Raw genomic sequence first — 24,431 nt, 5'->3', positions numbered from 1 at the left:
GGGGGCTGAGCGCAACTACGAGTTGTAAGTCCGTTCTGGACGGTGACCCTGAGTGGGGTGTGACGGTTTTCGATCGAGCAAATTTCAAACGCCGCAAGCGAGTAATAGACCCTTGCACAGCGCTCGTGGCCATTAAACAAACACAGACATAGAAAAGGCAGAGCACCGGCTCAATGCTCCACTGCTTTTTCCAATTCGCCTGAGAATATAGTGGTAAGTTGCTTGGGACCCGCCCCTTTTCCCACCAAAAGACAACCTGCATACTCACTCGGAGCGTCTCCTCAAAATGCGCATTCGCAGCAGCCAATCGGAACAGAGCCCTTAATGGACCACGAGCACGCGTCACCCTTTTGGAGAGCAAGCACGAGAAACTGAAGCACTTATGAGTTGACCACTGTTGCGTCTGCTTCCGCCAGCTTGTGCGCAGTGTGCTTCACACGTCTGTCGTTGCATCGGAAACGTTTTTCGCCGGTCGAGACTAAACTGGACAATTTTGCCAGGGTTGCAGGCTCGAGAGAGCCACCAGTTTTGGTGCGTTTGTTCTTCAGACTTTCAAAAGGCGCCGCCCGGTTTGTAATGTTACAGTATCGGGCGTTTTGCAACGAGAAGCTTGCCTCGGCAGGAGTATGGACGTTTTCTGTGAACGGACTGCGTAAAAGCCGCCACCGCGTTCTATACGGCACCAGCCCGACCGATGCAATTGTATTTTATCTGACAGGTGGACCTTGTGCTGGCCAAAGAAATGAGGATGTGGCGTATGAATAGGTCGTAGCGAGTCAGTGATCCGGCACCGCCAAACCGCGAGTGTTTTTGCGGAGGAGGCACCGAGAAACAAGGTGATGCCTGGTTTATGCTCAGGCATCTTGCGACAATCCTAATCCAGCGAAGCAGGAGATTCCGTGGCTCGGAGGCTGAAGGGGATTTTCCCCGTTGCGGGGCTTTTGCGCGTAAGCAGGGCTTGCCATTCATGTTTCCTGTCGTCAGAGCACCCAGCCCACCACGTGCTACGGGGTAACTTTATTCTCAAGCTCCTACGGAAAGAAGTAGGCGCAGGTACTTTTGCGTTCGAATGGGCTTCATTGGCCGTTTGGCAACACGTCCGGGCACGCAGCTGAGTTACAGAATGCATGCGTAATATTGTATTACTTCCATATGACGGGCAACCAAAGCTGCAGTTTAAGCCATACATCCATCGCCCTCTACCTACTCTCTCGAGGTAACGAACTTGTACGTCCTGTTCCCGCGGGACCCGTTCTCAGTCCATACATGATGTGTAGGCCCATCCTGGCATTTGGATAAATCTGACTCTGAGTATTCTGGGAAAGATAGGCTATTCCAGACCGAATCAGGCTTGCGCGCAATTATTTCTGGAGGTGTACGGGTGGTTCGATGAACTGAAGGGGCAACTTATGCGATGCTCCAATTCCACCGAGGGTAAGCGGGCAACTGAACAGCCACAGCCGAGCCCGGGAACAGCCTGCGCGACACGTTTCTGCGAAGATCTGCCGGATCACACTGCTAAGAAGAGAGAAAGCTGTAGCAGTCTTAGTAGGATTTGATGTACGTAGAGTGAGACACTGTACACATTTAGGATACCTTTATTTTCATACTGTAGCACGGTAAAGGCAGCCAGGCGATGGTTGCTGGCTGTGTGCATGCGAGCCACTTGAGGCATGCATGCGAACACGACACAGGACGGCTTTTCGCGATATCTCTGTATTCTATGCGTGACTCGGCCTGGCCATTAATTTTGTTTTCGGTTCAGAGTCTTCTTTTTCCCTCGGGTCTGCGCAGTGACGAAGAGGCATGGCTTACCCGACTGCGGAAAATCGATCCTGTTGTCGGGTGCTAACTGCTGGGTTGCTTTTCTTCGATGAGGCCGGCCGGGCGTCGTATTAACATCTACACAACACAAAGGAACACGCGACGCTCTTTTCGTTTTTGGCCTTCTGCGGGTGAAGGACTGCTTTTACAGCTGCGCAGGCCTTCCCTTAAAGGAAACGACAGAGGCGTGTCCGGCGTTCGAGTTTCTGCGCCCGTTCACAATGTGGTTTGGCCTGGCTTTCTCGTCTCCAACGGCTGCAGCCGTTCCCGCTGCTCCCGCTGACCAAGACAACCCCGTTTTCGTTACAGCGTGCTCTAGCCAAGCAGGCTACTTTGCAGGGGATGTGTTTCGCTGTATACTGCAGATGCACGCTCCGCCATATGCCTCGTGTGATCGTCCCGTGGCAGTGTCCGCGTCGGTACAGCTGTGCGGAGTTCTCTCTACTTCTGCCTCTCGCAGTCCTCTGTTGGACTCTCCCAGACAAAACCGATACCGCCACGCGGCTTTGCCGTTCTATCGCAGTGGTGAAGGCGCATCGCTGGGGGATTTTGCCGGCGACCGCGGGAAAGGCTCCAGAGAGAAATTGAGAAGCAGGGATACCAGTAATTCTGCAGAGGCGTCGCAGGACCATTTGCCTGTTTGCCCGTCAAGCCAGAGCAGCACCGCGGACAAGAGGGACCCTATTTTTCTTTCCCTCTTCTCTTCGGGGTCGAAGCTTCTGTTCCTCTCTGATCCTCACGTTGTCGCGGACAACTTTGTTTTCAACGAACCAGGAATCACCTCCTCCTTTGGCTACGAGTGTTGCCTTCCCTCGTTCCTCCCTCCAACCTTCAACGGGTCGACGACGAAAGTGAACTACTACCTCTGTCTGACGGCGACAAAGCGGTTGGTGCATCAACGAGCTGCGCCAGGGGACGCGCAGCCACCTCCTGCCGCCTCCACGTCTTTTCTGCGTCTTCCAATTCGGTTGCTGGGCTCCCCCAACCGGCACATGCCTGTCCTCCCTACGCTTGGGCCTCCGGTCCTTCCCCCACCCGTGTCTCAGAGCGCTCCGCTGTCGAGGTCGGACTCGCGCCGAACAGGGAGCCCTGAGCTCTCGTCTTCGGGGTTTCCCCGCAGGCCGGGTCAGACCGCCTCCTCCTCCTCGTCTTCTGCTCCCTCCTTCAGAAGCCGATTCCACCTGCCGAATGTGCTCCGCGTGTTTGGGGGCGGCAGCATCTCCTCCGGTTCAGCTCGCCAGTCGCCCCGCGAGCGTGCCCCCGACCCGACGGCGTCGAGCGTGACCGGCGGTGATACCGAGCCCATTTCGTTTCGCTACCTCACCAAGTCCTGGGAAGGTGGAGACCTGGCGGCGCAGACGATTCGCAACGTCGATCCCGCAGCCCTCGACGACCGGTTTCTACCCGAGTGCCTGGGGTCAGACGTGTCTTCTCTCTGGGCGGATGAGCGACGGAGAGAGCAAGAGGCCTACTATCGGGAAGAAGAGCCTGACAACCCGTCGGCGTTCTCGTCGCCTCGCTGTGCGCTCCAGGAGACCCTCGGTCTGTGGAACGCCAGCCGAAACACGCGGGTGTATGGATCAGCGTACACCGACGTCCTCTGCGCGGCGTCGTCGAGCCTTCCTCTGCGGCCAGGAGACGCGGTGGCGGGGCTGCGCGCGTTTCCCTCGTCTTCGTTCGACGGCGAAATCGAATACGAGGGTTGTGGAGAGCCAAATCACGCAGAAGACAGCGTCTTGGACGCATCGAGAGACGGCCTTTCAGCTGACTCCGGTACTCTCGATAGCAACGATGTGAAGACACCGCTCGTTGGGGGCAAGACCTCTCGTGGCGACGAAGACAGAAACAACCAGAGACGTGTGTCGGACTCGGCTACGCGTGAAGAAATGGGAACGCGTAGGCACGAGGCTCCCGGTCCGGGGGTAGCTTCATCGGTGGCGTCCCCAGAACGCTCAAGTTCATCCCATCCGCTGTCTCCCGGGGCTGCCGCGTTTCTTCAGGCCTTCGTGGAGGCCGGCGAGTTCCCTTCAGCGGGAACCAAGACACATCCTGCGTCGCAAGATGACTTAGAAGAAGGATTCGGCGAAAGCGAGGGGTTTTTGCCCGCGACGGGCTCTCCGGCCTCGACGCCTTCTCGCGCCTTGCTGCGCACCATAGTGGATGGCGACGACGATGCACCGTTTGGCATGCCTGGCGAGGCTTCGGTGCAGCGCCGCGAGCACTTTCGCATTTCCCGTAACGGGCAATTTCTGTGTCTGGTTTCTCTTCCGGGGGTGCCTTTTCTGTCTTTTCGCCGCGAGAGGTCCGACTCTGCGCGTCCCAAGCCAACCGCGGAGGCGGACGCCGGCAGCTCCGCGCCCTGTATCCCCCTGGGCGGCTCGTTCGGCGTGCGCTTGAGTTTCGAGGGCGCCACGAGTCGAACTTACGAGGTTCATCTGTCTGTCGTCCGCGAAGAGACGCCGCTTCGTCCCCGCCCCTCCGTCTCCTCAGCCGACCAGGCGCCGTCCTCTGGGGGGGGGCTGGCGGCCCCTCGCCCTCGAGCGTTCGAGGGCGAATGCCTTCGCCGCGAGGGAGCGCGACGTCAGGCGGTGTAGACGAGCCAGAGAAGAGAGCGTTCCCTGCAAGCGTGCCGGATGGACCGACAGTGGCGCAGGTTGTGTGGGAGCAGCAGGAGGTTGTTGTGAGTGTCGAGGAGTGTTCGCTCGTTGCCCATGTCCCTGCGATCCACCCGCCCTCCTTCGAAACGGACACTGTTCAAGTCACCTACGCCCTCGTGTTTCAGTTCTTATGTGTGGCGGAGGAGCAGACGGGGGTGCGTTCTGCGCCTACAGCCTCGCTGGGCAACAGTCATGCGACGGCGGCCGGGGCTCCCGGGGGGGGTGCCGTCAATTTGAACGCAGGTGACGGACAAGATGCAGAGGAAGGCGAGGAGATTCCCGCTCTGCCGCAGAAACTCTCTCGAGACAAGGTTCTAGGCCTCTCCTGGGAACTGCCGCTGATTGTGCTCCCCCCTTCGTTCGGCGACGAAGCCTCACGAGAGGCCCCCCAAGAAGCGCTCTGGGTGGGGGGCGGGTGGGAAGCTGTAGGCGACGCGGCCGGCGCCGCTGCGTGGGAGAGAAGAGCCGAAAACGCTGCCGGCAGTTTTTTCGATCTCGACGCAGGCAGCGGCGACCACACGGGTGGCGAAGATGACACCCCCCACCACCTACAGCTGCTCTACAGCGCCTCCGGAAGCGCGATGCTCGCGGGCGACGGCGCAAGGTTGCTGCAGAGGGGAGTATGTGTTTAGACAACGCTTCACGGTGTCAGGGATTCTTACGCCTACATTTCTGTAGCACCTAGTTTCAGTTGGCGGTTGCAGAGGTTTCCGGAGACGCCAGATGTAACGGAACGCAGCGCAGTGTTGTTCCTCATGGCTCGCGGATTAAGGCGAGTCCGCCCCTCCGTCCAGCCTTTCGCTAACGCCATTTTGACCTTGTTTGCACTCGCTTATGATGACATGCTTAATTTCATGCCACTTGCAATCGCTTGAGATTGCAACTAACTATGCTGTGTAAAGAACCGAATTTTGAAAGCGTCATAAAAAACCTGTGCGCACTCATCGCTCAGAACCACTCACAGCAGCCCCGTAGTGTGTACGTTAATCGTGACAAGACTTAAACTCTCACATGCCGCTCCAGAAACATTCTATAGCGGCTTCGCTTCCATGCGCTTCCCTGCGGCGCCGTACACTCTGCGAATGTAGTGATTAGCGATGAGCGCATCTACGAAATCTGATCGTCTCTATGTCGTCCTCTGACACAGCTGCGCAGAGGAGCGTCGGCTGCGTAGCTGAAGACGTCAAACCTATCGAACGCGACCAAAATGATGCCCTCTTTCGCGTCACTGTGTACGCTGAGACTTGAATCTGTTTGTAGTACCACATTCACAGGTCAACATTCGCGAACCACAAACACAGAACGAGGAGTGCTTAAAGACACGATGCATCTCAACTCCCGTCCACACATGCACACAGTGGCACAGCCCTTGAGCACCAGCCAAATCAGACAAAAGCGGTATCCTCTTTTCAACGGCGTCCTTGGCTCCCACATGGGTTCAGTATGCAGGACAACAAGGGGCCTTCAAAATCTACTATCACACGATCATCAGCTTTGGCCAGGCGACGTCGACGGGCTGACGCTCAGTGGTGTCTGACAAAGACCCCACTGTCCACATAAAAAAAAAAACCAAAGAAACGCCGAAAAGAAAAACATGCGAAACTGAATGCAACACATATGGTATGTAACGGGCTCAAGGGGCTTCACCCTCGAAGACGCACACTGCCGCAGCCATATCAGGAATTGATAACTCTCTTTTCAACGGCGTCCTTGGCTCCCGCATGGGTTCAGTATGCAGGACAACAGGGGGCCTTCAAAATCTACTATCAGGAATAATCATCAGTTTCGGCTGGGCAACCGCTGTATCCATGTGTCTCGCAGTCCATTCACGTCAGACTTGTGCACGAGAAAACACGAAAAGAACCACACTGAAGAGACAATACAACAGACGAAAAACGACAGTTATGACAGCATCCAGAGCACATGCACGGCCAGATCAGTTAAACTTCATATGCTCTTTTCAACGGCGTCCTTGGCTCCCGCATGGGTTCAGTATGCAGGACAACAGGGGGCCTTCAAAATCTACTATCAGGTGATCATCAGCTTTGGCCAAATGAAAGAGCGCACTGATTCAAAGTCAGACAGAAAGCTATTTGGACCCGCTGACAAGACACAATGAACTCAATCATTATTATTAGGTGAATTATGAAACGGCAATACCATTACTGGCACCTAGCAGCTCGCCTACACTGGATGTCACAAGACGAGCGAAGAACCGGCCGACGGCAGAGGTCATACACGACACATGCCGTTCGGAGGGCTGGTCCGTTTCACCCTACTTGTTGAAACACTCGCTTTCGTCCATCCTACAAGGAATCACAAGGCCGTGATTTCATGAAGGACTGGAACGAAAGACACGTGTCGTTATCTACGCCCCAGCGAGTGCAAGACTCCCAGTCACACACGCAGCTCTACGCGTGAAGCTTTCCTCTTATCTATGATAAGGGCAAGCTACACGCTGCCACTTCGACTTGAAGTACGGAAAATGAGGCGGTGTTCGTTCATTTGACTCCAGTGCCCTCGTGCTTCCACTCAGGCACAACAGTGTCGTCTCCTCGTGGTATACCGTAGGCGGCATAGTGTTTCACCGTCCCGTTAGCCGCAAATTCTACCGACGCGTGCTTTCTGCATCCCCCGTGTCTACCAGCGCCTCAACGCACGAATACAGCTCTCTACACGGAAACGCCAGCTGTAGGGACTACGGATGATGCAGTCCAGAAACTACAGTGCGCCAGAAACTGAACTCGTGAGCTCAGACATGAGTATCTCCTGCCTGCACCCGTGAACATGCAGGTAGACACGCGTGACCAGCAGACAGAACACTCACGACCACAACGTTCAAGGCACAAAGTATGTGGCCTTCACTTGAAAGCTGGAAAAGAATAGATTCTCTTTGCAACTCTGCAGAGAAGGCCTGCGATCTAGCACATGTACTGTGACGACGCATGCGCGACATGCACCGACGAAGCGGCCACACGTGCAAATGCGGCATCACGAAAAATGTGCAGAAGCGGCAAGAACGGAGTACGCACACGGTAGGATGAGCTTCCTTCGACGAACTGTAGTCAACGGAAGTGCCAGATCGGAGAGGAGAAACGACGCGAGTGAAGCGACCGCTCTCGAACCATCGCGATCCAAGACCTCCCTCTGACGCGAGAGACCCAACCGTGAAAAGCGAGACACAAACGCGCACGGTCTTGAAGACTGAACGCGCGCTGGAAAAAGTCAGCGCCGCCTTCAGCTCTCAAGAGTCCGCGGCCTGAGAGCCTCACCGTCCATTCTCGCCTGGCGAACCCTATCTTTGTGCGTCCGTCCGAGTGACTGCCGACCACAGACGCAGCTTCCAGTCGCGTTCGCACAGAAGTTCTCAGAAAAGAGAGCGTTATGTGCAAACGCGTCGCCACTTCAGCCGGAGTATGGTTCACTGAGACGCTTGGCCGAAAAGCAGAAAACCAACACACCGGCATGACAACACTTCAAACACGTCTTTAGAAACTTACCTGCCACAAGTATTTAGACAGGAGCAGGGAGCGAAGAATACAGATTTAAAGGAGTCATCGAGGAAAAAGGCAGTGAAAACGACCACGGGTGCACGAAAGCCACATAAGAAGCTACGTCAGCCGGACCAAAATTCCAGACAAAGGACAGCAGACTGAGGGATGCAGCAGCACCCATGTGCCTAATATAGAGACGTGGCGTTCACACGCTCGGAACGCAGTGAGATAGGCGGCTTTCCACCGTCTGTGCCGACGCACGTCCTGCAGAACGGCCTTTCAGGGACAAGGCGCGGGGGAATTGGACTTCGGGGTTCAATTAGACTTCAACAAGGATCACAGAAGCGACAGGAGTTTTTTGGCTTCGGTCCTTCCTCAGAAAGCGAACGCGCCCCCTCGCGACAGACCACGGAGGGAGGACGCCGAAACCGCCAGACTCCCACACCCCTCCGCTGTCTCTTTCTCGCTCACAGCTCTCTCTATTCCCATTTCCCCGCCCCTCGGCCCCGTTCACACAGCAGCCAGACGACTCCAAGGGGTAAAGACGAGGCAAAGAGGCGGCCGGGAGTCGCCAGGATCGACCCTAGCTGGTTGAGACGCGCCCGCGTTGAAAGCCAGAGACAGCCGAGCAATCGGAGACCGCAATCAGGGACAGACAGAAAAACGAAAGGCCAACCGTAGAAGAGAGATTGTCGCGAACAATCCACTCTTTAGAATCGCAGCTTCTTGCGCAAGAAGAGGAGATCCTTGCTGACCTTTCCGACCTTGTCGTTGACGGGGTTGGTGAACTTCTCGTAGAAGATCTTCTTCAGTCCCTTCTTGGCGGCTTTGCGGTCGTCAGAGGTTCTCATCGCATCTTCGGGGACGAGGGTCTTGACGTCCATGTCGCTGCTCACGGTGTATCTGAGAAGCGACAAATCCACGCACCACAGACTCTCGACTGCCTCTCAAACGTTTTCGGGTTGAAACCTATTCGGTCACACTCTCAAAAGATCTACAAGCCGCGAAAACAGAGCAACTCTATAAATTACCAACACAGAGCCCATCCTTTACACCCGGTACAGAAGGCGAGTGGCGCGAACAGCCGAGAACAGAACCCGCCAAAAAAAATTCGAGCAGGGAGTGGGTCCCTGCGGTCTCCTCCCTTGCCGCCAGCCCCCCCCCCCCCCCCCCCCCCCCCCCCCCCCCCCCGTGTCGCCCCATCCCCAGGCCCCGCTGACTCGATTTCTGAAGACGTTGAACTCTTGTCTCACCGTGTGGGCATCAAGTGGTTGACGTTGATGTACTTCAGGAAGGGCTTGACGCGCATGCGCTTCTCGATTTTCTTCGCGGGCATCTTCTTGTGCACCTTAAGGGGCGCCTTCTCGATACCGGCGACAAGGCAGAAGGCGAATTGCCTCTCTTTGCTTCCCTCCCAGGTGTTCACGACGACACCCTTCTTCCCCGCGTGGCGTCCGTTGAGGACGACCACAACGCGGCCGGATTTCAGACTGAAGCACACACGCACCAAGAGAGGAGACCCAGATTACCACCCCCGGCGAAGCTCTGCGGCGACTGCAGTCGGCAGGCCGCAGGATAGGCTAGCTACATCAACCCCGAAACCGATCCTGCACCACGGTAGGCACACTGCGCACTAGAAACAAGTTTTGGAGACGTCAGCGAAGGACCCGCGCGCCCTTTCTTTCCCGATTCGACGCGCACATGCCGCTTCGGCGTGAGGGAGCCTCGAGCGAGCATGCGGTCCTCTGCAGGTCGGCCGCCACGGAAGCGAGTACTCCCCAATGCGAAGAGACTCAGATCAACACAAAAAAGCTGAAACACGACACCTGCTGCGAAACATTCAGATGAACCCAAGACTTCACGATTCTTCGTTGCAGCGGTGGGAGAAGGGCGGGGCTGGCGGCGAGTGACACAGCCCGAGCAGGCCAAGAGACATGGACATCGCCGCACAAACAGTCGCTCCCAATGGACCCAGGCGCCACTGGAAAACATCTGAAAGGTAGCAAAGAGCTACAGAAGGGCTTCTTCGTTGACGCAGCGTACGTCCGTCCGACATGCAGCTTTGTGTCGGCAGCACCCCACAAGCGGAGAATCGAAAATTCCCTAGTTCTGCAGTAGCGAGGCAGTGGTGGGACGCGCTCCGTTCAGTCGACTTACAGCTTCACCATCTCGTCGAAAAAAGAGTGACAGCGAAGAAGAATCCCCCAAAAAATCGGAAAGGAAGGAACACTAATCCGACAGACACACGTCTCTTCTCAAGGGAAAATTGGGCACGCTCTCTCCGTGGATCCGAGGCCCGTCAAGTGCGTGCCTTTCTTCCAGTCTCTTTTCTCTTACGCAACACCCACAGCCACCTTTCGGAGTCGCCACGCACTCGCGCGCGCTCCCTGGTATGCGCAGCTGTTTTTTCTAGAGAATTTCGTCTATAGGGCGACTGCCCTCTGCGCGCAGCAGGCAGCTTTACTCCCAGAAAGGCCGGCGTCAGAGGCCCTCCAGGAAAAATCCTGGCGAGACACAGAGCACGCATGCCGCCCGAATGAGGAGTCAGGACTCGAGCTGCTCCTGCCGCCCGGCGGAAAGCAAAAAATCCAAAAGCTTTGCAGAAAATCTCGTATCTTCACACAGAGACGGGCGGACGCGCGCGGTTGACTCGCTGGAGGGCTGCCGCAGGCGGGCGGACGGACGTAGCCTGTTGACAACCTCATGCAACGGCTGTCCGGCTTCTTCATGCACTTGCATCTTTCTGTCGCAAAGTGAGGCGGCAACATCTGCCAACGCGGACGAGGGAAGAACAAGGCGAGGCCCCTACAAACGGCGGACGTCGAGACTAGCCGCCTCCACGTTCTTCCTCCCTTAGTGGCTTTCCTCTCTACGTGCACGCGCCGTCGCTGGCAGGCGATCGCACCGCGAGCGTGAAGGACCCCACCGTGGACACAGGTTCAGAAAATCTCGACTTCCGCGTGTCTGCTTCGTCTCTGCTGCCCGCGACCGCCCCGAACCGCCAGCGGAATGCTGCTTCCCTGCTCACGCGCCGCAGAATCCCTGCCCTCCGCGGAACACTCGACTCGTCTCCCGAGTTCCCAGCGCTCCCTCTGCAGCCAGACGCTCCGCTTCAATCGCTCGATTCCAAGCCCGGTCGTCTGCTGCACTCTCGAAAGACGACAGAAGAGAAGCAATCTGCACGGGCGCAGAGTGAACGGCAGGTTCAGGGTGGGAGGCGAACCCCGAGAGGGGGAGCAGCTTCGGCCGTGGCGCGCGGGTCGCAGCGGCATCGAGAGGCGCTCGATCGAAAGTGGCGCAGCAGGCAGAGAGAGTGCGCCAGCCAGCGGTGGCGAGGACGAGAAAGATCGATGGAAAAGGAAGGAGGGCAGAAAGGAGACAACCAGACTCTGATACGCCCATCTGATCCTGCCGTCGCTGACGCCGCCGCGCCGACCCTCATGTCTCCATCTTCCTTGCCCGCTTCTCAGTCCCGGGCCTCGTCTCTCCTCGCTGACCCTTCGGCGCCTTCGTCTTCTTCCCCCGCGTGTGACTTCGCCTCTGGGGGGTCGACGGCCGGCCCCGCGGCGCACGCAGCTCGCACTGCAGAGCTCCTCCGCCTGATTTTTTCCTCGGCCTCCGCGCCTGCGCGAGCCTTCCGGTTTGTCCCCTTCCGCTCTTCGTCGTCCTCCTCGGGGACTACGGGCACGCGTGGGGCTGCGGGGGCCGCGGAAGACCGTGCAGTGGGGGGCCCGCGGGCCAAATGCACCCAAGAGTCCCCACAAAGTGTCTCTGACTCGGGAGGTGACCCGCGTGCTTCGCCTGGCAAACCAGACGCCGACGCGGCGTTGAAAGCTCTGCAAGCGCATCTGCGACAGGCAAGTCTTGCTAGCGCGGATGACGGCTCCTCTGAGAAAAGTCTTTACGCGGCGTTCTCTCGTGTAGAAAGTGGAGACCGACGCTCTAACACCTTTTCGAAAGACGAGTCTCCTCGCCTAGGCGGCGCGCCTGTCGGCGCTGATACGCAGGCGCCTGTACCGAGCCCTTCCAGGCCGTCTCTGGCTTGTTTGACGCCTGCCTCTGCTTTAGATTCGTCGTCGTGCGCCTCGGCCTCAGGGAGTCGCTTCTCCGCGTCGTCGTCTGAAGATACCGCGTCTGCCTCCGCCTCGGTTTCTGTCCTGCGCGGCGTCGCCACATCCGTCACTGCCGATGCTTCAGCGCGAGGAGGCGTAGACGGCCTGCCGGAAGGCGTTGCTTCTGCAGACGCGCGCGATCTTTCCTCTGTGTCTTCTGCATCTGCATCGCTCGACAGCCTCACGCAGCAGGCGAGAATGCGGAACTTTTCGGGGGCGCCGCAGGCGTCCGCGAGGTCCAGGCCCGGCTTGTCGCTTCCTCTTGGCGCGCTGCCGGCCTCTGCTGCGGCTGCGCTGGTCTCTGTCAAGCCGCGCGTCCCTCCTGGGCTCGCCGTCTCTTCCAGCCAGCTCGCGCAGGCCGCGGCGTCGGTCTCGCCCCTTCCGGCCTCCGCGTTCCCCGCGGAGACTGCGCACCGGGCGGGCGGCAGAGAGGTCGAGGGCGCCGCTGCGGCGGTCTCAGAGTTCGAGAGAGACGTCGAGAACCCTGCCTGCACCGAAAAGGCGCTCCGCGCGCTTCTGCAGGAGTGGCCGGTGCTCTCGCCGGCAGCCGTGGCGGAGAGTGTCAAGCGGCGGCAAGCAGAAGAGGCGCGAGCCGCGGAGGGGAAGAAGAGGCCCAGAAGCGACGGGCGGAGGACGCTCGAGCGAGACGACGAGCTGGACGGCAGCCACTCTCTCTTCCAGGAGCGCGTCGCGTGCTTTTCCCGCCTCAGCCAAGAGCTGCGAAGGACGCTGCGGTTTGAGAAGGAGACGACGGAGAGCGAAGAAGACGCCGAGAAGCCAGACGGGAGCAAGGACGACGCAGATAGCGAAAGCGCCGCACACACAGAGGCGGAGGGAGCGAAAGCCAAACGCCATCAAGCAGACAGGGATTCAGACGAAAGATGCGTCCGCGCATTCGATGACGCACTCAGCAAACTCCTGCGAAAAGTGAGCGAGGCACAGCGGCGCCATCCATGGAAGAAAGGCAGGCCGAGGGACGAGGAGGAAGAAGGCTATGGGGTGGGCAGAGAGACTTGGGCTCGGAAAACTCGCGGCGGGCTGCCTCCTCAGGCGAATACCTGTCCGTGCGTTGGGCCCGTGACTTTCTGCACGACTCAGCGCGGGCTCTGCGCGTTGCCAGATTGTTGTGGGCGAACTCGCGTGTCTAAAGTACTTTCAGATGACATCCCAGGATCTATTTGTTGCCTGTCTGCGGACTGCGTCTTTTTAGGAAAAAGTTGCGGTCCGCGCCATCCGGCGGAGCTTCCTCTCTTCCTACCGCCCGCTGCCCCCTGCGCCAGCAAAGCCCAAGCGAGAAGAGGCAGGCGCTGGCGGCGCATCTCCCCCTTCTTCACCTGCTTCCTCGGCTTCTCCTCCCTATGGGGCTTCCTGGAGTCTCGCCTTGCCGGCGGAGACCGAAGAAGCCGCGTCGCTCTTTGCGCTCCTTGACGCAGCTCACACGCAGACTCTCGCGGTCCAACGCAAGTTCGCTTCCGACCAGGAGCGCCCGTCTCCCTCTGTCTTTGCCTCCTCTTCTTCTGCCGCTTCTTCTGCCACTTCGTCTCCTTCCTCCACTTTTTTTGCGTCACCGTCTCCTGCATCCTCGTTTTCTGCCTCCTCTTCGTCTGCCTCCCCGCCTTTGGCCTCTTCTGCGAGATCTGGCTCGACTGCTGGCACCCCGCCGGCGCAGGCGCCGTCACCCGCAGGCATCACTGTGAAGGTGCGGCACATCAACGAGGGCGTTAGCGACCTTTCGCTGTGGATGCTGGGTTCTGCGCACGCGGCGGCCTGGCGCGCAGGCATCCGCGATGAGTTGCTTCGCGAAGCGAGTTCTGGCGAGCAGAGAAAAGAGGCTGAGGGCGGAGGAAGCGCGAGAGGGGAGCCGGCTGCGGCGAGTGGCGGCGCCGAGGACGCGCAGGAGAAGGTGCGGAGAGAGGAGGAGCATCTTCAGCGCCTCAAGGATGTCTACGTGGGAACCGTTCGAAAACTGCAGAGGCTCAGCCCCGACGAACTCATCGAGGGCAGTTTCATCATTGACAGAGTCATTGGACCTGAAGAGGTAACTCGCCGGGCGTGCGAGCCCATCGTGCCCTCCTGCCTACCCTGCCTGTCGTGGTGTCTTTCCCGTATGTCTTTCATGCCTCTGTGTCTGGCGGCCTCTTTCTTTTTCCGCACACTCGGCGCCGCTGTGCTTCCCAGCGCCTGCGCTTCGTCGTCTGAGCCGACATCTTCTTCTGCTCTTCCTAGCTCGCTCCCTCTTTGGCGTCGCGGCCGTCTCTGCGCCTTTCGGTTTGCTCTTCTGCAGCAGATAGCCGTTCCCCTCTCGTCGCTAACCAGGCAGATCGAAGGGGAAGCCTACGGCTTGCTGTATGTGCCTTCCTCGGCTGTCCGCGCCTGCGTATCGCATCGCTGCACGTTTCTGAGGGCATTTAGTAGATCTCGCTGCTGTCTCAGGGTTTCAACTGGCTCGCGTGGATCATCACCCGTGTTTTTCCAGCCAGCCTCACTCTCTCGGTGTCCTTTTTCGCGCGCGTGGTTTACCTTTTCAGATTCAACGCACTATCATGTTTGGCCGCCACGGCCGCCGCGAATTTCTTCAGGTAAGCCATGGCTTAATCCGGCGCTCGCTTCTGTCCGGGATGCCACCTTCTTGACTGTCTTCCTCAACTCGGGGTTGAGGCTCCTGCCGTTTCTCGCGATCGGCCTGGGCGAGCGCTCTGAGGCCGCCGCGCCCTCGTTTGCGTGGCTGCTTTTCCGCGCGGCTGCTGCTCCACTTCACTATTCTGCTGTGTGCTGTCTTGTCACATCTGCCTCTTCACACTGGCCTCTCCAGACCTGCATTGCGCGCATGTTTTCTTTGTTTCCTGCGCCCTTTTCTGCCGCGGTGGCCGCGTGCCCGAGCGCTCACGCCGGTCCGCAGAAGAGTCCCGCGAGCGTGTGCCAGCACGCAGGGCGCGGAGTTTTTCCTGCGCCGCGCCTCGACGTGCTTCCCCGGCACCTCTCGCAGCGCACATCCATGCACTGATGCATGCGTAAATACACGTGCGTAGACACATATTTATATATATGTATGCATATATGTATTTTCGCGTTTGTGAGTACGCGGAGAGTCGTGTGCAGCCAGTCTTGCGTTTCGGTCCCGTTGCACCCTCACGTCCTTTTTGCTGTGTTCTTCGGATTCCAGGTGTTGGAGCGCCCCGGCGTCGTCGTTCGTGGCTGGGTGGTTCGCTGCGATTCCAGCCGCGCGCTTCTCCTCGTTCGACTCGTCGCCGCTGAAGTCTATCCGCTACCAGAAGACGTGGCGGCTCCGTCTGCCTCCACGACCTCGTCTTCGCCCGCGCCCACTCGCGAGGCGGCGGCTCGTCCCGGCGCCGGCCCGCCGGCTTCCGCGTCTGCGGCGGCCTCCGCGTCTCCAGTCTCCGCGAGTCGGCGGCGCCTCCTGAGGACTGAGTGCGACATCGGCAGCAGCGGGCTCTACGGCGCTCTGCCGCTCGCGGCCATTGGTCCTTACGAGGTGAGGCGGCGGGCAGAGGCCGCCGCCGCGTGCCGAGACAGAGAACTGCAGGCGCGCGTGAGAAGGTGCTGAGTGAGGAAACCGCTTAGTGTGGTGGCAGACGAGGAGAGACGGAGAAAGGGTAGTCTACAGAAACCTGGTAGATTGTGTTAGAACGTGTAACGGAGATCGCCCTTCATTCGCCAGCGCCGCTGCGGGGGCTCAATGTGCCTGCTAGACGCCGGACAGAATCTGTGCGCGGTCACAGCTGTGGTTCTACGCACGCGACGCAGACATCGGCAGTTGCCCACACGCAAGGTGTACCCGGGGTGATCTCGCTGGCGCGGCGCGGTGACGAGATGCTGGTTGCTCTCTCTTGTGTAGGCTTGACACGTGTGCAAAGCTGCTGAAGCCGACTGGTTTTTTGCATGCGACGCGGTCTGTGTCCCTTGCTCTTTTTTTGCAGTGCAAGGGCGGGCAGGCGAGCGGGTGCGTAGGGCGCTTTTTGCCAGTAGGAACAGCGATCCGCGCGTGTCTGGCGGACTTTCAGTCGGCGTCGAGTTCTCCGTTTGGGCGCTCCGGCGCTCCGGGCGCGAAGCCGTCCGTGAGTTCGCGCGCGTCCTCCCCTCGAGCGAACGAGAGTGGCGCCGACAACGAAGGTCGTTTGGATGATGCGACTTTGAACGACGCCCACGCTCACGTCCTTCTCACGCTGCGGCCGCCCTTGTACCTGGCAGCTCCCGACTCGCCAGTGCCTCTGCAGAAGCCACTCGGTGCGTTCAGGCAGAGCCTCGCACGTCTGGATGCCGCTCGAGGAAGCAGAGAAGTCACCTTCACGTTAGAGGTGCCGCACAGAAACGAGCCAGAACTAGTGCTAGAGGAGGCACAGACCCCTGAGGGCGCGCGAGAGGGAGCAAGCTATTTAGAACAAGACAGCGAGTTTCCTTCTCCAAGCGTAGATGTCTGGTTCCTTCCTGTCTGGCCTTCCCTATCGGCTGCTTCCCCCCTGGCTTCTCGTCCGTGACAGTTTTTTCTGTCTTCCTTGTCCGTCTCCAGGTTTCACGGCGGCGCATCAGCAGGACTCGCTGTTCATGCGTTGCCAGTATGAGGACTACTTCCCGATCGTCGCTCTTCAGCCGCCGACGCTGGCGACGGCGAAGGCCTTGTGTGCGGAGTCGGCGGCGAAGGAGGGAGAGGCGGGGACTGGGGTGCTGCGCCTGCGTCAGGGGTCTTCAGGGCCGTCTGCGTTTGCTTTCTCGTGGTGGGATGGCGGCGCGTCTCTGCTTCGCCAGCGCCTGCCGTTCATTCTCTTCAGCGATCCGCGCGTGAAGAACTACGGAGGCCTTGGGCACAAGCTGCGGCTCTTTGACCTGCTTCGCTCGCACTTTTTCTCCTTTGCGCTCTCCGCTGGAGTCTTCCCGGCGACCTGCCGCTGGCGAAAAACCGCCGCAGAGGCTGAGCGGGAGCTCCAGCAGCGCCGCGAAGAAACGAGGCGACTTGAGAAGGAGCGACGCGCGCTGCTGCGGGAGAGGCGCAGGAAGGCCGCAGAGGGAGAGGGCAGCCAGCCGTCCGCGGAAGAAGACGAAGAAGAGCCGCACGACGCAGAGGAAGACCGATACTTGGGGTGAGCGCGGAGGAGAAAGAAATACGGGGAGAAAACGCGGAGGCTCCGGTCGACCGAAGGCGACAGCCAATCCGCGTTGCAGCGCGCGAGCAGGACAGGCGCGTTGGATCAGGTGAAGGCTTTGCGGCCTGACTTACCCTCTCGAGGGTGCGTGCGGGCGGAGACCCTCCATCTGCAGATTTTCGTCTGCGCTTTGCGTCGTTCTACGCCATCGCGGCCTCGTCCCTTGAGTCAGCATATGCATCTTTTTGTCCACGCAAGGTGCTGCAGGTGCCTCTGGGCGTGTACGCGCCTCTCGCACTGGCGCGGGCCTCCCGCGTCCCTCGGCGCGTTTGATGAATGCGGACGGCCCCCAGCGTGAGAAGAGACCTGGGATGCGGCAGTGCTCGCATATAAGCGAGGGGCAGGTGCATGAGCCTGTCGCTGTGTGCGTGGCTATATGTGCACGCATTCGTGTGCGCTTCTTCTGTCCCCTTGCTTTTCCAGCCTGGGAACGTTTTTGACGGACGAGCAGAGCAACCAGTGGGCCCAGCAGCGCCTGCAGCAGGGCGTCGCTGCGGCCAGGAAAGGCGACCTGGGCGCGGCGATGGAGTGCTACGAGGCCGCCCTGCTCCTGAAGCCCAAGTACATTGACGCACTCGTAGCCCGCGGCGCCGCGCACGCGAACAGGGTAAGCCTCGAGGACGCGAAGAAGCGCGGCAGACTCCTCCTCGAAGTGCCTCACACCTCTTCTTCTCTTTTTCCGCTCCTCTCGGCTTCTCGGGCAGCCCGAGAGAGTCAGACTCGAGGACGCGTTCGCAGAAGGTACAACCTTGTCGGCTGTGGAGCTCCACTAAACTCGAGAGTACGAATCGGTCGTGCCCAGTGAGCAATGGCATGCGCAGTGCATGCTCAAGCGAGTAACTGTGGATGCCATCGTATCAAATAGTCGCCCCAGGATGGGCGGATGGGCAGCCCATGACCGGTGTGTTGATTCGCTGCCCTTTCGTGTTTTTACGAAGTTTTTCCATCTCGTGTTTTTTCGAGCGTCCACCGTTTCCCGCCCTGCAGCTCGACTACGAGAAAGCCCTAGAAGACCTGAATGCCGCGCTGGCTCAGGAGCCGCAACACCCCAATGCCCTGAAGTACCGGCGAATCGTGCTGCTCCGGATGGCGAACCAGAAGAAAAGCGAAGAGGTGAGCCACGCACGGCGTTGTGTCACGCTCGGGGTCTCTCGTGAGCCCGAAGTCGCCAGCGACCGCAGCGACGTTGGTTGCGTTTGTCCAGGGCTGCGCACCGGAGGCCGCGTACCTGCGACGTGGAATGTGCATAACTTGAGACGGAGGGGCCCGTGGAGGCAGACAGCCGGAGCGGCGTAGGCGCGGCAGCTCGCGACGAAGAGACGCTGGAGACAGCACGCCACCTCACACGGGGGAGAAGAACTGGGGGCAGCGGAAAGCGAACGGGAAGCAGCAGATAGACGTTTTCAGATAGACGACGAGCAGGTGCGAGGAATGCGGAGTCAGCACTGGCCAGCAGCAGAGACGGAGGAAGTCGAGAAAAGCTGATAAATAATCCTGTCTCAGAGATGATAACTCCAAGTACGATGCTACTGATTAGACTAGCATCTGAGTAGTAGTTTTCTCTCGCTGTTAGGATGAGTGAGAACAAGAATCCATATATTACGCCTAGAACATAACCGATGTGGAATAGCTGAGTGGGGACGACGCGCGACGGAAGACTGCCCCGCGGAGAAAGCCAAGAAGAGTAGCCGTCCCCGGGGTTACCGGGATGTGGCAGTGTTCCTCTCTGTTTAAAGAGAAGCGTCGTCGCCTTGCCATCGTCTTTCCGTAGCGTCGCGCGCTTCACACCGTTCACGTCACTGTCTGGCAGAGGGCCTCGCTTTTTCTGTGCCACGTGCGTGTCGTCCGCCCTGCACTCTCTTGCTGTAGGAGGCCTCAGGCGCGAAGAAAACTGCGGGTCACCGTGCCGCTAGTCGGACACCCTCGCCCACAACGACTCGAGCGAAGATGCCCCCGCAGGGCCTTCCCGCGACCCCGGCCTTGCCCGGCGGCTCTCGTCTTGGAGCCCAAGAGGTAGACCAGCCGCATGTGCCGACCGCCGTGAGCTTGGCCGCCGGGGGGGGTCAGCTGGCGGCGGCGGGCGTGGCTGCGGGCGCGCAGGGCTTGGGCGCGACTTCGGAGGTGCAGCCCGCGGCAGGTTTTAGCTCGACGCCGAGACCAACGGGAGGCTTCAGTTCAGCTCTAGCAAGCGGTTTCTCCTCAGTGCCGACGAAGGGTTTTTCCTCGGCGCTCGTGGGTGTGGGAGGCTTCAGCTCGGCTCCGAGCGGCTTCAGTTCGGCGCCGCCTGGAGGTTTCAGTTCCGCGCCTCTCTCTGCAGGTGGGTTCAGCTCGCGCCCGCCGACCGGCGTGCCCTTCAACGCCTCTGTGGCGGCAGCAGCCGCAGCGAACGCGGCTGCAGCGGCGAGCGCCATCAACCTCGCAGCTGCCGAGAAGGAACGAGCGCGGCTGTTGGCCCTGCAGGGCGACAAAAGGCTGTCTCTTTTCCGAAACGTGACTCAGAAGGAGCTGCTGATGAAACAGCAGCTGGCGCATGCCATGGACCTCGAGCAGAGAGTCCGCGAGAAGCGCCTTCGCGCGGAGCAAGAGGCCGCCCAGAACCAAGCCGCGGGAGACAAAAAGAAAACTCGGCCAAGTGAGGACAGGCAGACGGGCTCACGGAGGGCCCGCCATGAAGGGACGAGCCAGCAGTGCGTCGGCGTAGACGAAGCAAGGAAACGCCGAGGCCAGTCAATCCAGAATGTGCATGTTCACTTATGTGTATGTGTGGATAACGCAAACACTGTACGGGCACGTCTACCGTGGTAGGCTGTTCGATGCATTCTTCGGAGTCCGGGTCCAAGGTCAACGGATGCTGAACGTGACGTCCTGCGAGCCTTCAGGCAGCCTTATAAAGACCGAGCTAGTCGGCACATACTTGTCTGCGTTCTACAAAAGTATAGCTGTACCTGTGTTTTCCGTGAGCGCGTAGCGTCTGCCCCTGTAAGGATTTGTATGATGTGTGAAGCACTGGGCTTGCCCTCATCCCGATCCACACGTGATTTTTTTCTCTTCAGGTGGCTGGTGACGCACCTTCTAGCGCTGCGCTGGGCGCATTCCTTTGACGGCGAAGCAAGAAGGGCGAACCGTGCGTGCGCGCGTTTTGCCCCGTGTCCTTCCCAGCAAATATCGGAGGGAACACAAAAGCAGTGGAGACTCAGTTTTTCTCTCTATTCTCTCATGGATTTCTTCGCTCGCTGATCTGTTGGAACACTGGGGGTCTCTTGTCCTTTTCTTGGTGCCGTTTTTCGGTGGCTCTAACACCGTGGAAAGACAGTGGTGGCTTCATTTCCCGTTTGCGCAGTTGCCATCTGCCATTGAATCGTGTCATTCTGTGCGCTCGGCTGCGAAGACTGAGCACGTCTCTGTGCCCTCCCTACCGCTCCCTGCCAGATCTCTACTTCATCTCCCCGCGACCTTTCATATGCGGGATCAGATACGCTCTACCTCGGGAGTTCTTTAGAATGAGGCCCGAGACCCGGTCGCCGGTCCTAGTCGCTACCCGCCTGTCAGCGTAGGCTGCCGAGTCCGCACGACCCGCGGGCGCCGCCCGTGGTGAAAGCAAAGCCTAGTCAGTGTCTAATCAACTACCCGAAGTCTCAGCAGTGTCAGGGGTTTTCGAGATATTACCCTTCTGAATTGGCACCGGATGGTGCTTGCCGGAGCACTAGCTGCCCCTCGCGCACATGCAGGCTAGCGGAGACTGCAGCGCATATCTTTGTGCTGTAGAAACAGCATACTTTCTCCAGTTGAAAGAACTACTTTGCCCTGAACCCTTTTACCCTGAACACTGCACCGGCGTGGCTGCCACATACTTTTGTGAGCACCCAGACTCTGGTCTTGTAGAAACTCGTACCAGGCCTCTAGCAGCTTATGTTCCTACATCGATAAGTAGGTATCTAGGGTTCATGCTCACCTTTCCCGGGTATTTTCAATTGGTCTCGCCGACGAAACAGATTGCCCAGATTGACTACCGCCACTACGTCAACTTGCGTGCGCTACTTGTGAGAGCGGCCCCGTGCCCCCTGCGCGAGGTAGGCTCCTGCTGCTCGCGGATCTATCGAATGTGGCGTCCGCCTCGTGTCTGTAGTCCTCTGCTACCCTTGGCTGGTCGACATCCCTTTATCTTTCAACGCACAAAAAAGGCGTACAGGGGCAGAAACACACACTGCACACACTGATGACTCGCTACTTTCGGCGATGAAGTAACAGACAACTGTCCGGATACCCACTACCGGCTTTTTCTGACCCTCCCCCCCCACTGAGCACTCACAACTTCTTTTTCTATGGAATCCGGTGCGGCCCTCCTACGCCTTTGCTTCCTCCCGCACCGCTGTATTTATTTACGTGCCACAGCAGCAGGGGTCGCCGCGGTAGTCCTCCGACATGCCTTGCCGTCTGTGGCCGCCGCCCTCGCCGTCCAGCTCGTGTCCCCCGTCTTCCGCCTTGAGGCGAAGCATGTGCCCGAAGAAAAAGAAGCCGAGCGCGAGACCACCGGTGACAGCGAAGAACAGGCCAACGTTGTACGTCATGACAATCAGCATGAGTAGGTAGTCGTAGCCGTAAATGATGAACGCCTCCACCATGCGGTACGCGTTTTGCTTGATGGGGAAGCCCATGCAGAGGCGATGCCTGACTGAGGCAGAGGGCAGACTAGAGCCCTTCGCCGCGCCCTCCGACGCGGCCCTGTCTTCGGCTGCCCGGTCCCGCTGAACGAGGACGAACTCAACTCGCAGGCGAACAACCTTCAAAATAACCGAGATCATCCCAAGGACAATGCAGGCCAGAATCGACAGCACGTATTGCCATTTCTGAAAACACACACCACACACAAAAAATACGCAGATGCATGCGAAGAAAACCAGCAGCAACGCGCCTGACACAAAAACACAGCTCCAGTGTGATTCTGGAGCCGCGCTTCGAAGAAGCCATCATGCCGACCGAGTGCATGTCGCACGACTGCGCGCATTGCCGAGGGGCGAAAAAGGAAGTCTACAGTTTGGCGAAGAGACAGAGAACACGAAAGGAACCAGGGATGCGGAAAACAAACGTTAGGCGAAAATCCACAGGTCGCCTTACGATCCTAACTCCCTTTCACCTGCGCTATCGCCCTCTCCCCTCCCCCCCCAGGTCTAAATACGCAAGCACGCCCTCGGAGTACATCGTCGATGCCTCCTCCACACCACTCGCCTAGTAACGCTACCTATCCACATACATAGATATACTGGTATGCAATGCATACAGGGGACAGAATATCTGGTACGCGTAAGGCCGCCGCACGCACCCCGCTTGCGTTTCTTGACATGCGCGCAAGTTAAACACCACGTGTTTTCACGGAGACAGACCTCGGCTGGAGCACTGCACTGGCTACGCACGCGGATGCGTTATCCATCTCTATGTCTGTATGTAGGAAAGACACGGCAGTCTTACTTCGAGGGTCTCCCAGCTGTGGAAGAGAATAACAGTGTGATACGAGTTCTGGAAAGACATGGGCATGACGCCGCAGCAGGACGACTTGTGGCCTTTGGCAGCAACGTGTCCGCCGGCCGCGTCCCCTTGCTCCTCCTGCATTTCGCCCGTGCAGCACGCCTTCGCCTTCATTGATTTCGCGCCGGCTGCGCCCGCGACGCTCGCGTCCTTTCCGCCTCCGCCACAGCAGCCCCCGCCGCCTGCGGCCTCGGCCGCGACTTTCGCCCTGTTCTTGGCCCCACAGCAGCCCTCTTCCTTCTCTTCACCCTTGGATTGCTCGCCGCCCTTCTCCCCTCCGCAGCATCCTTCCTTACGCCTCAGCGCGCGCTGGAGTCTCCGCCTCTTCCTGCCTCTTGCGGCTGCGTCGACCCCCGCGTCGGAGGGGGAATCTTTGCTCCCCGTGCCGCCAGCGGCAACCGCGCCCTCGGAACCGGAATCATCGCGTACCGTTTTGCCTTTGCAGCAGTCCTTTCCTTCCTGTTGACTATCTCCTGCGGCGTCAGGTGTCGCGGGCGCAGTCGCCGCGTCCTTCGCAGGCGGGTCTGCCGGCGCAGTGCCGTTCACCTCGCCCTCTGTTTTAAGGGCTTCCAAACCCGCGAGAAGCTTCGAGAGCTCTCCTTCCTCATCGCTGGGGAAATTCGGAGGCCCGGAGCTCGCCTCCGCGCCGAGCAACGGCGCGCTCAACGACCAGGGCAGAGCGGAGTGCGAGGCTGCCCGCGACCCAGACGAGCGCGCTGCGGGCGGCGTGGGGAGGGGGGAGGAGGCCAAGAGAGACAAGAAAAGACAAAAAACATTCAACGCAGACGCGAAGCGTAGCACCGAAAAGACTTCCCCTCGATTTCTGCTGAACGGGAGCCGAGACAGAGACGCAGGGACAGCCCCCCGCCTCCCCGGCGCCCTCTGCTGCTCAGAAACGGCCTTCATGTTCAGTCTGTACTCCGCAAAAATATGAATAAAACACACCTGATTACTCAAGCGATCGCCGAGGGGGCATCCTTCTCGACAACCCCCTTGCGTCAGTCAGAAGGCACACATGCACGCCCGCGCTCCCTGACCAGGCTTGCAGAACGACGGACTGTGGCGTCTTTCACACGGCGAGCCGCTATATACATGCAAAAGGAGACGGTCTGAGAGTGAGAGTTGCGGTCGGTGATTTCAACACACGCACAGGGCCTTCTCCAGACCTGGGGCTTCCGTCAGCCGATAAAACGACAACACGGGAAAGACAGCTAATGTTGTGTCGGCAGCGGTCCCTCTGCGCCTCACACTGCCGACAGGGCGGAAACAAATGACAAAATTTGAAGGCGAAGCGCAACTCCACGCCTTCGTGAGAGCAAGACTCTCGCCAACACGCCTGGCGGAAGCAGAGACAAAAAGAAAGAACTGCACTCTGCCAGGCTTCGTCCGCCTAGCGTGTCTCGCGCGACGCCCTGCCCGACTGGCGTGGGGCGAGACACGGAGGCCGCGGCAGGGTCTGCGTCCTGGAGCTTCACTGCAGCCCCGACGGGCCCTGTGCTGGCGACCTCCTCCGCCTCCGCCTGGAAGAAAATACGTCGCGGGGCGCGTGAGCTGGGGGCGCAAAAAGCGTGGGCGTTCTGCGCGACTCTGCAAATCGGTAAACAGATCCTGGTCGCGCTCTCAGCTCCCTCTTGGACTGCAGCTCCGCGGCCCCCGCGGACA

The 24,431-nt window shown here is 59.2% G+C and overlaps 4 protein-coding genes across 4 annotated transcripts; 2 read left to right on the top strand and 2 right to left on the bottom strand.

Moving 5' to 3' along the window:
- Window positions 1-2,045: 2,045 nt before the first annotated feature.
- On the top strand, window positions 2,046-5,113 carry BESB_001570 (uncharacterized protein; the record flags this gene model as incomplete). The annotated part of the gene is made up of 2 exons (XM_029358912.1): window positions 2,046-4,404; window positions 4,470-5,113. 2 exons carry the CDS (start codon window positions 2,046-2,048, stop codon window positions 5,111-5,113), a joined length of 3,003 nt encoding a protein of 1,000 aa, XP_029221824.1.
- Window positions 5,114-8,685: 3,572 nt separating this feature from the next.
- On the bottom strand, window positions 8,686-10,143 carry BESB_001560 (ribosomal protein RPL27; the record flags this gene model as incomplete). The annotated part of the gene is made up of 3 exons (XM_029358911.1): window positions 8,686-8,878; window positions 9,229-9,465; window positions 10,133-10,143. 3 exons carry the CDS (start codon window positions 10,141-10,143, stop codon window positions 8,686-8,688), a joined length of 441 nt encoding a protein of 146 aa, XP_029221823.1.
- Window positions 10,144-11,325: 1,182 nt separating this feature from the next.
- On the top strand, window positions 11,326-20,051 carry BESB_001550 (tetratricopeptide repeat-containing protein; the record flags this gene model as incomplete). Its single annotated transcript, XM_029358910.1, has 9 exons — window positions 11,326-13,086; window positions 13,298-14,125; window positions 14,616-14,666; window positions 15,251-15,580; window positions 16,026-16,332; window positions 16,616-17,183; window positions 17,670-17,853; window positions 18,234-18,359; window positions 19,116-20,051. The coding sequence occupies 9 exons, from the start codon at window positions 11,326-11,328 to the stop codon at window positions 20,049-20,051; spliced, it is 5,091 nt and encodes a 1,696-aa protein (XP_029221822.1).
- A 1,574-nt stretch (window positions 20,052-21,625) lies between these two features.
- BESB_001540 (Ctr copper transporter family protein) lies at window positions 21,626-23,675 on the bottom strand (the record flags this gene model as incomplete). The annotated part of the gene is made up of 2 exons (XM_029358909.1): window positions 21,626-22,093; window positions 22,713-23,675. The coding sequence occupies 2 exons, from the start codon at window positions 23,673-23,675 to the stop codon at window positions 21,626-21,628; spliced, it is 1,431 nt and encodes a 476-aa protein (XP_029221821.1).
- Between the last annotated feature and the right edge of the window lie 756 nt (window positions 23,676-24,431).

This window comes from Besnoitia besnoiti, chromosome I (genome assembly GCF_002563875.1).
Source record: "Besnoitia besnoiti strain Bb-Ger1 chromosome I, whole genome shotgun sequence".
Classification (NCBI taxonomy): Eukaryota; Apicomplexa; class Conoidasida; order Eucoccidiorida; family Sarcocystidae; genus Besnoitia; species Besnoitia besnoiti.
The sequence above is the reverse complement of the archived record's forward strand: the minus strand, read 5'-3'. Positions and strand labels throughout refer to the sequence as shown.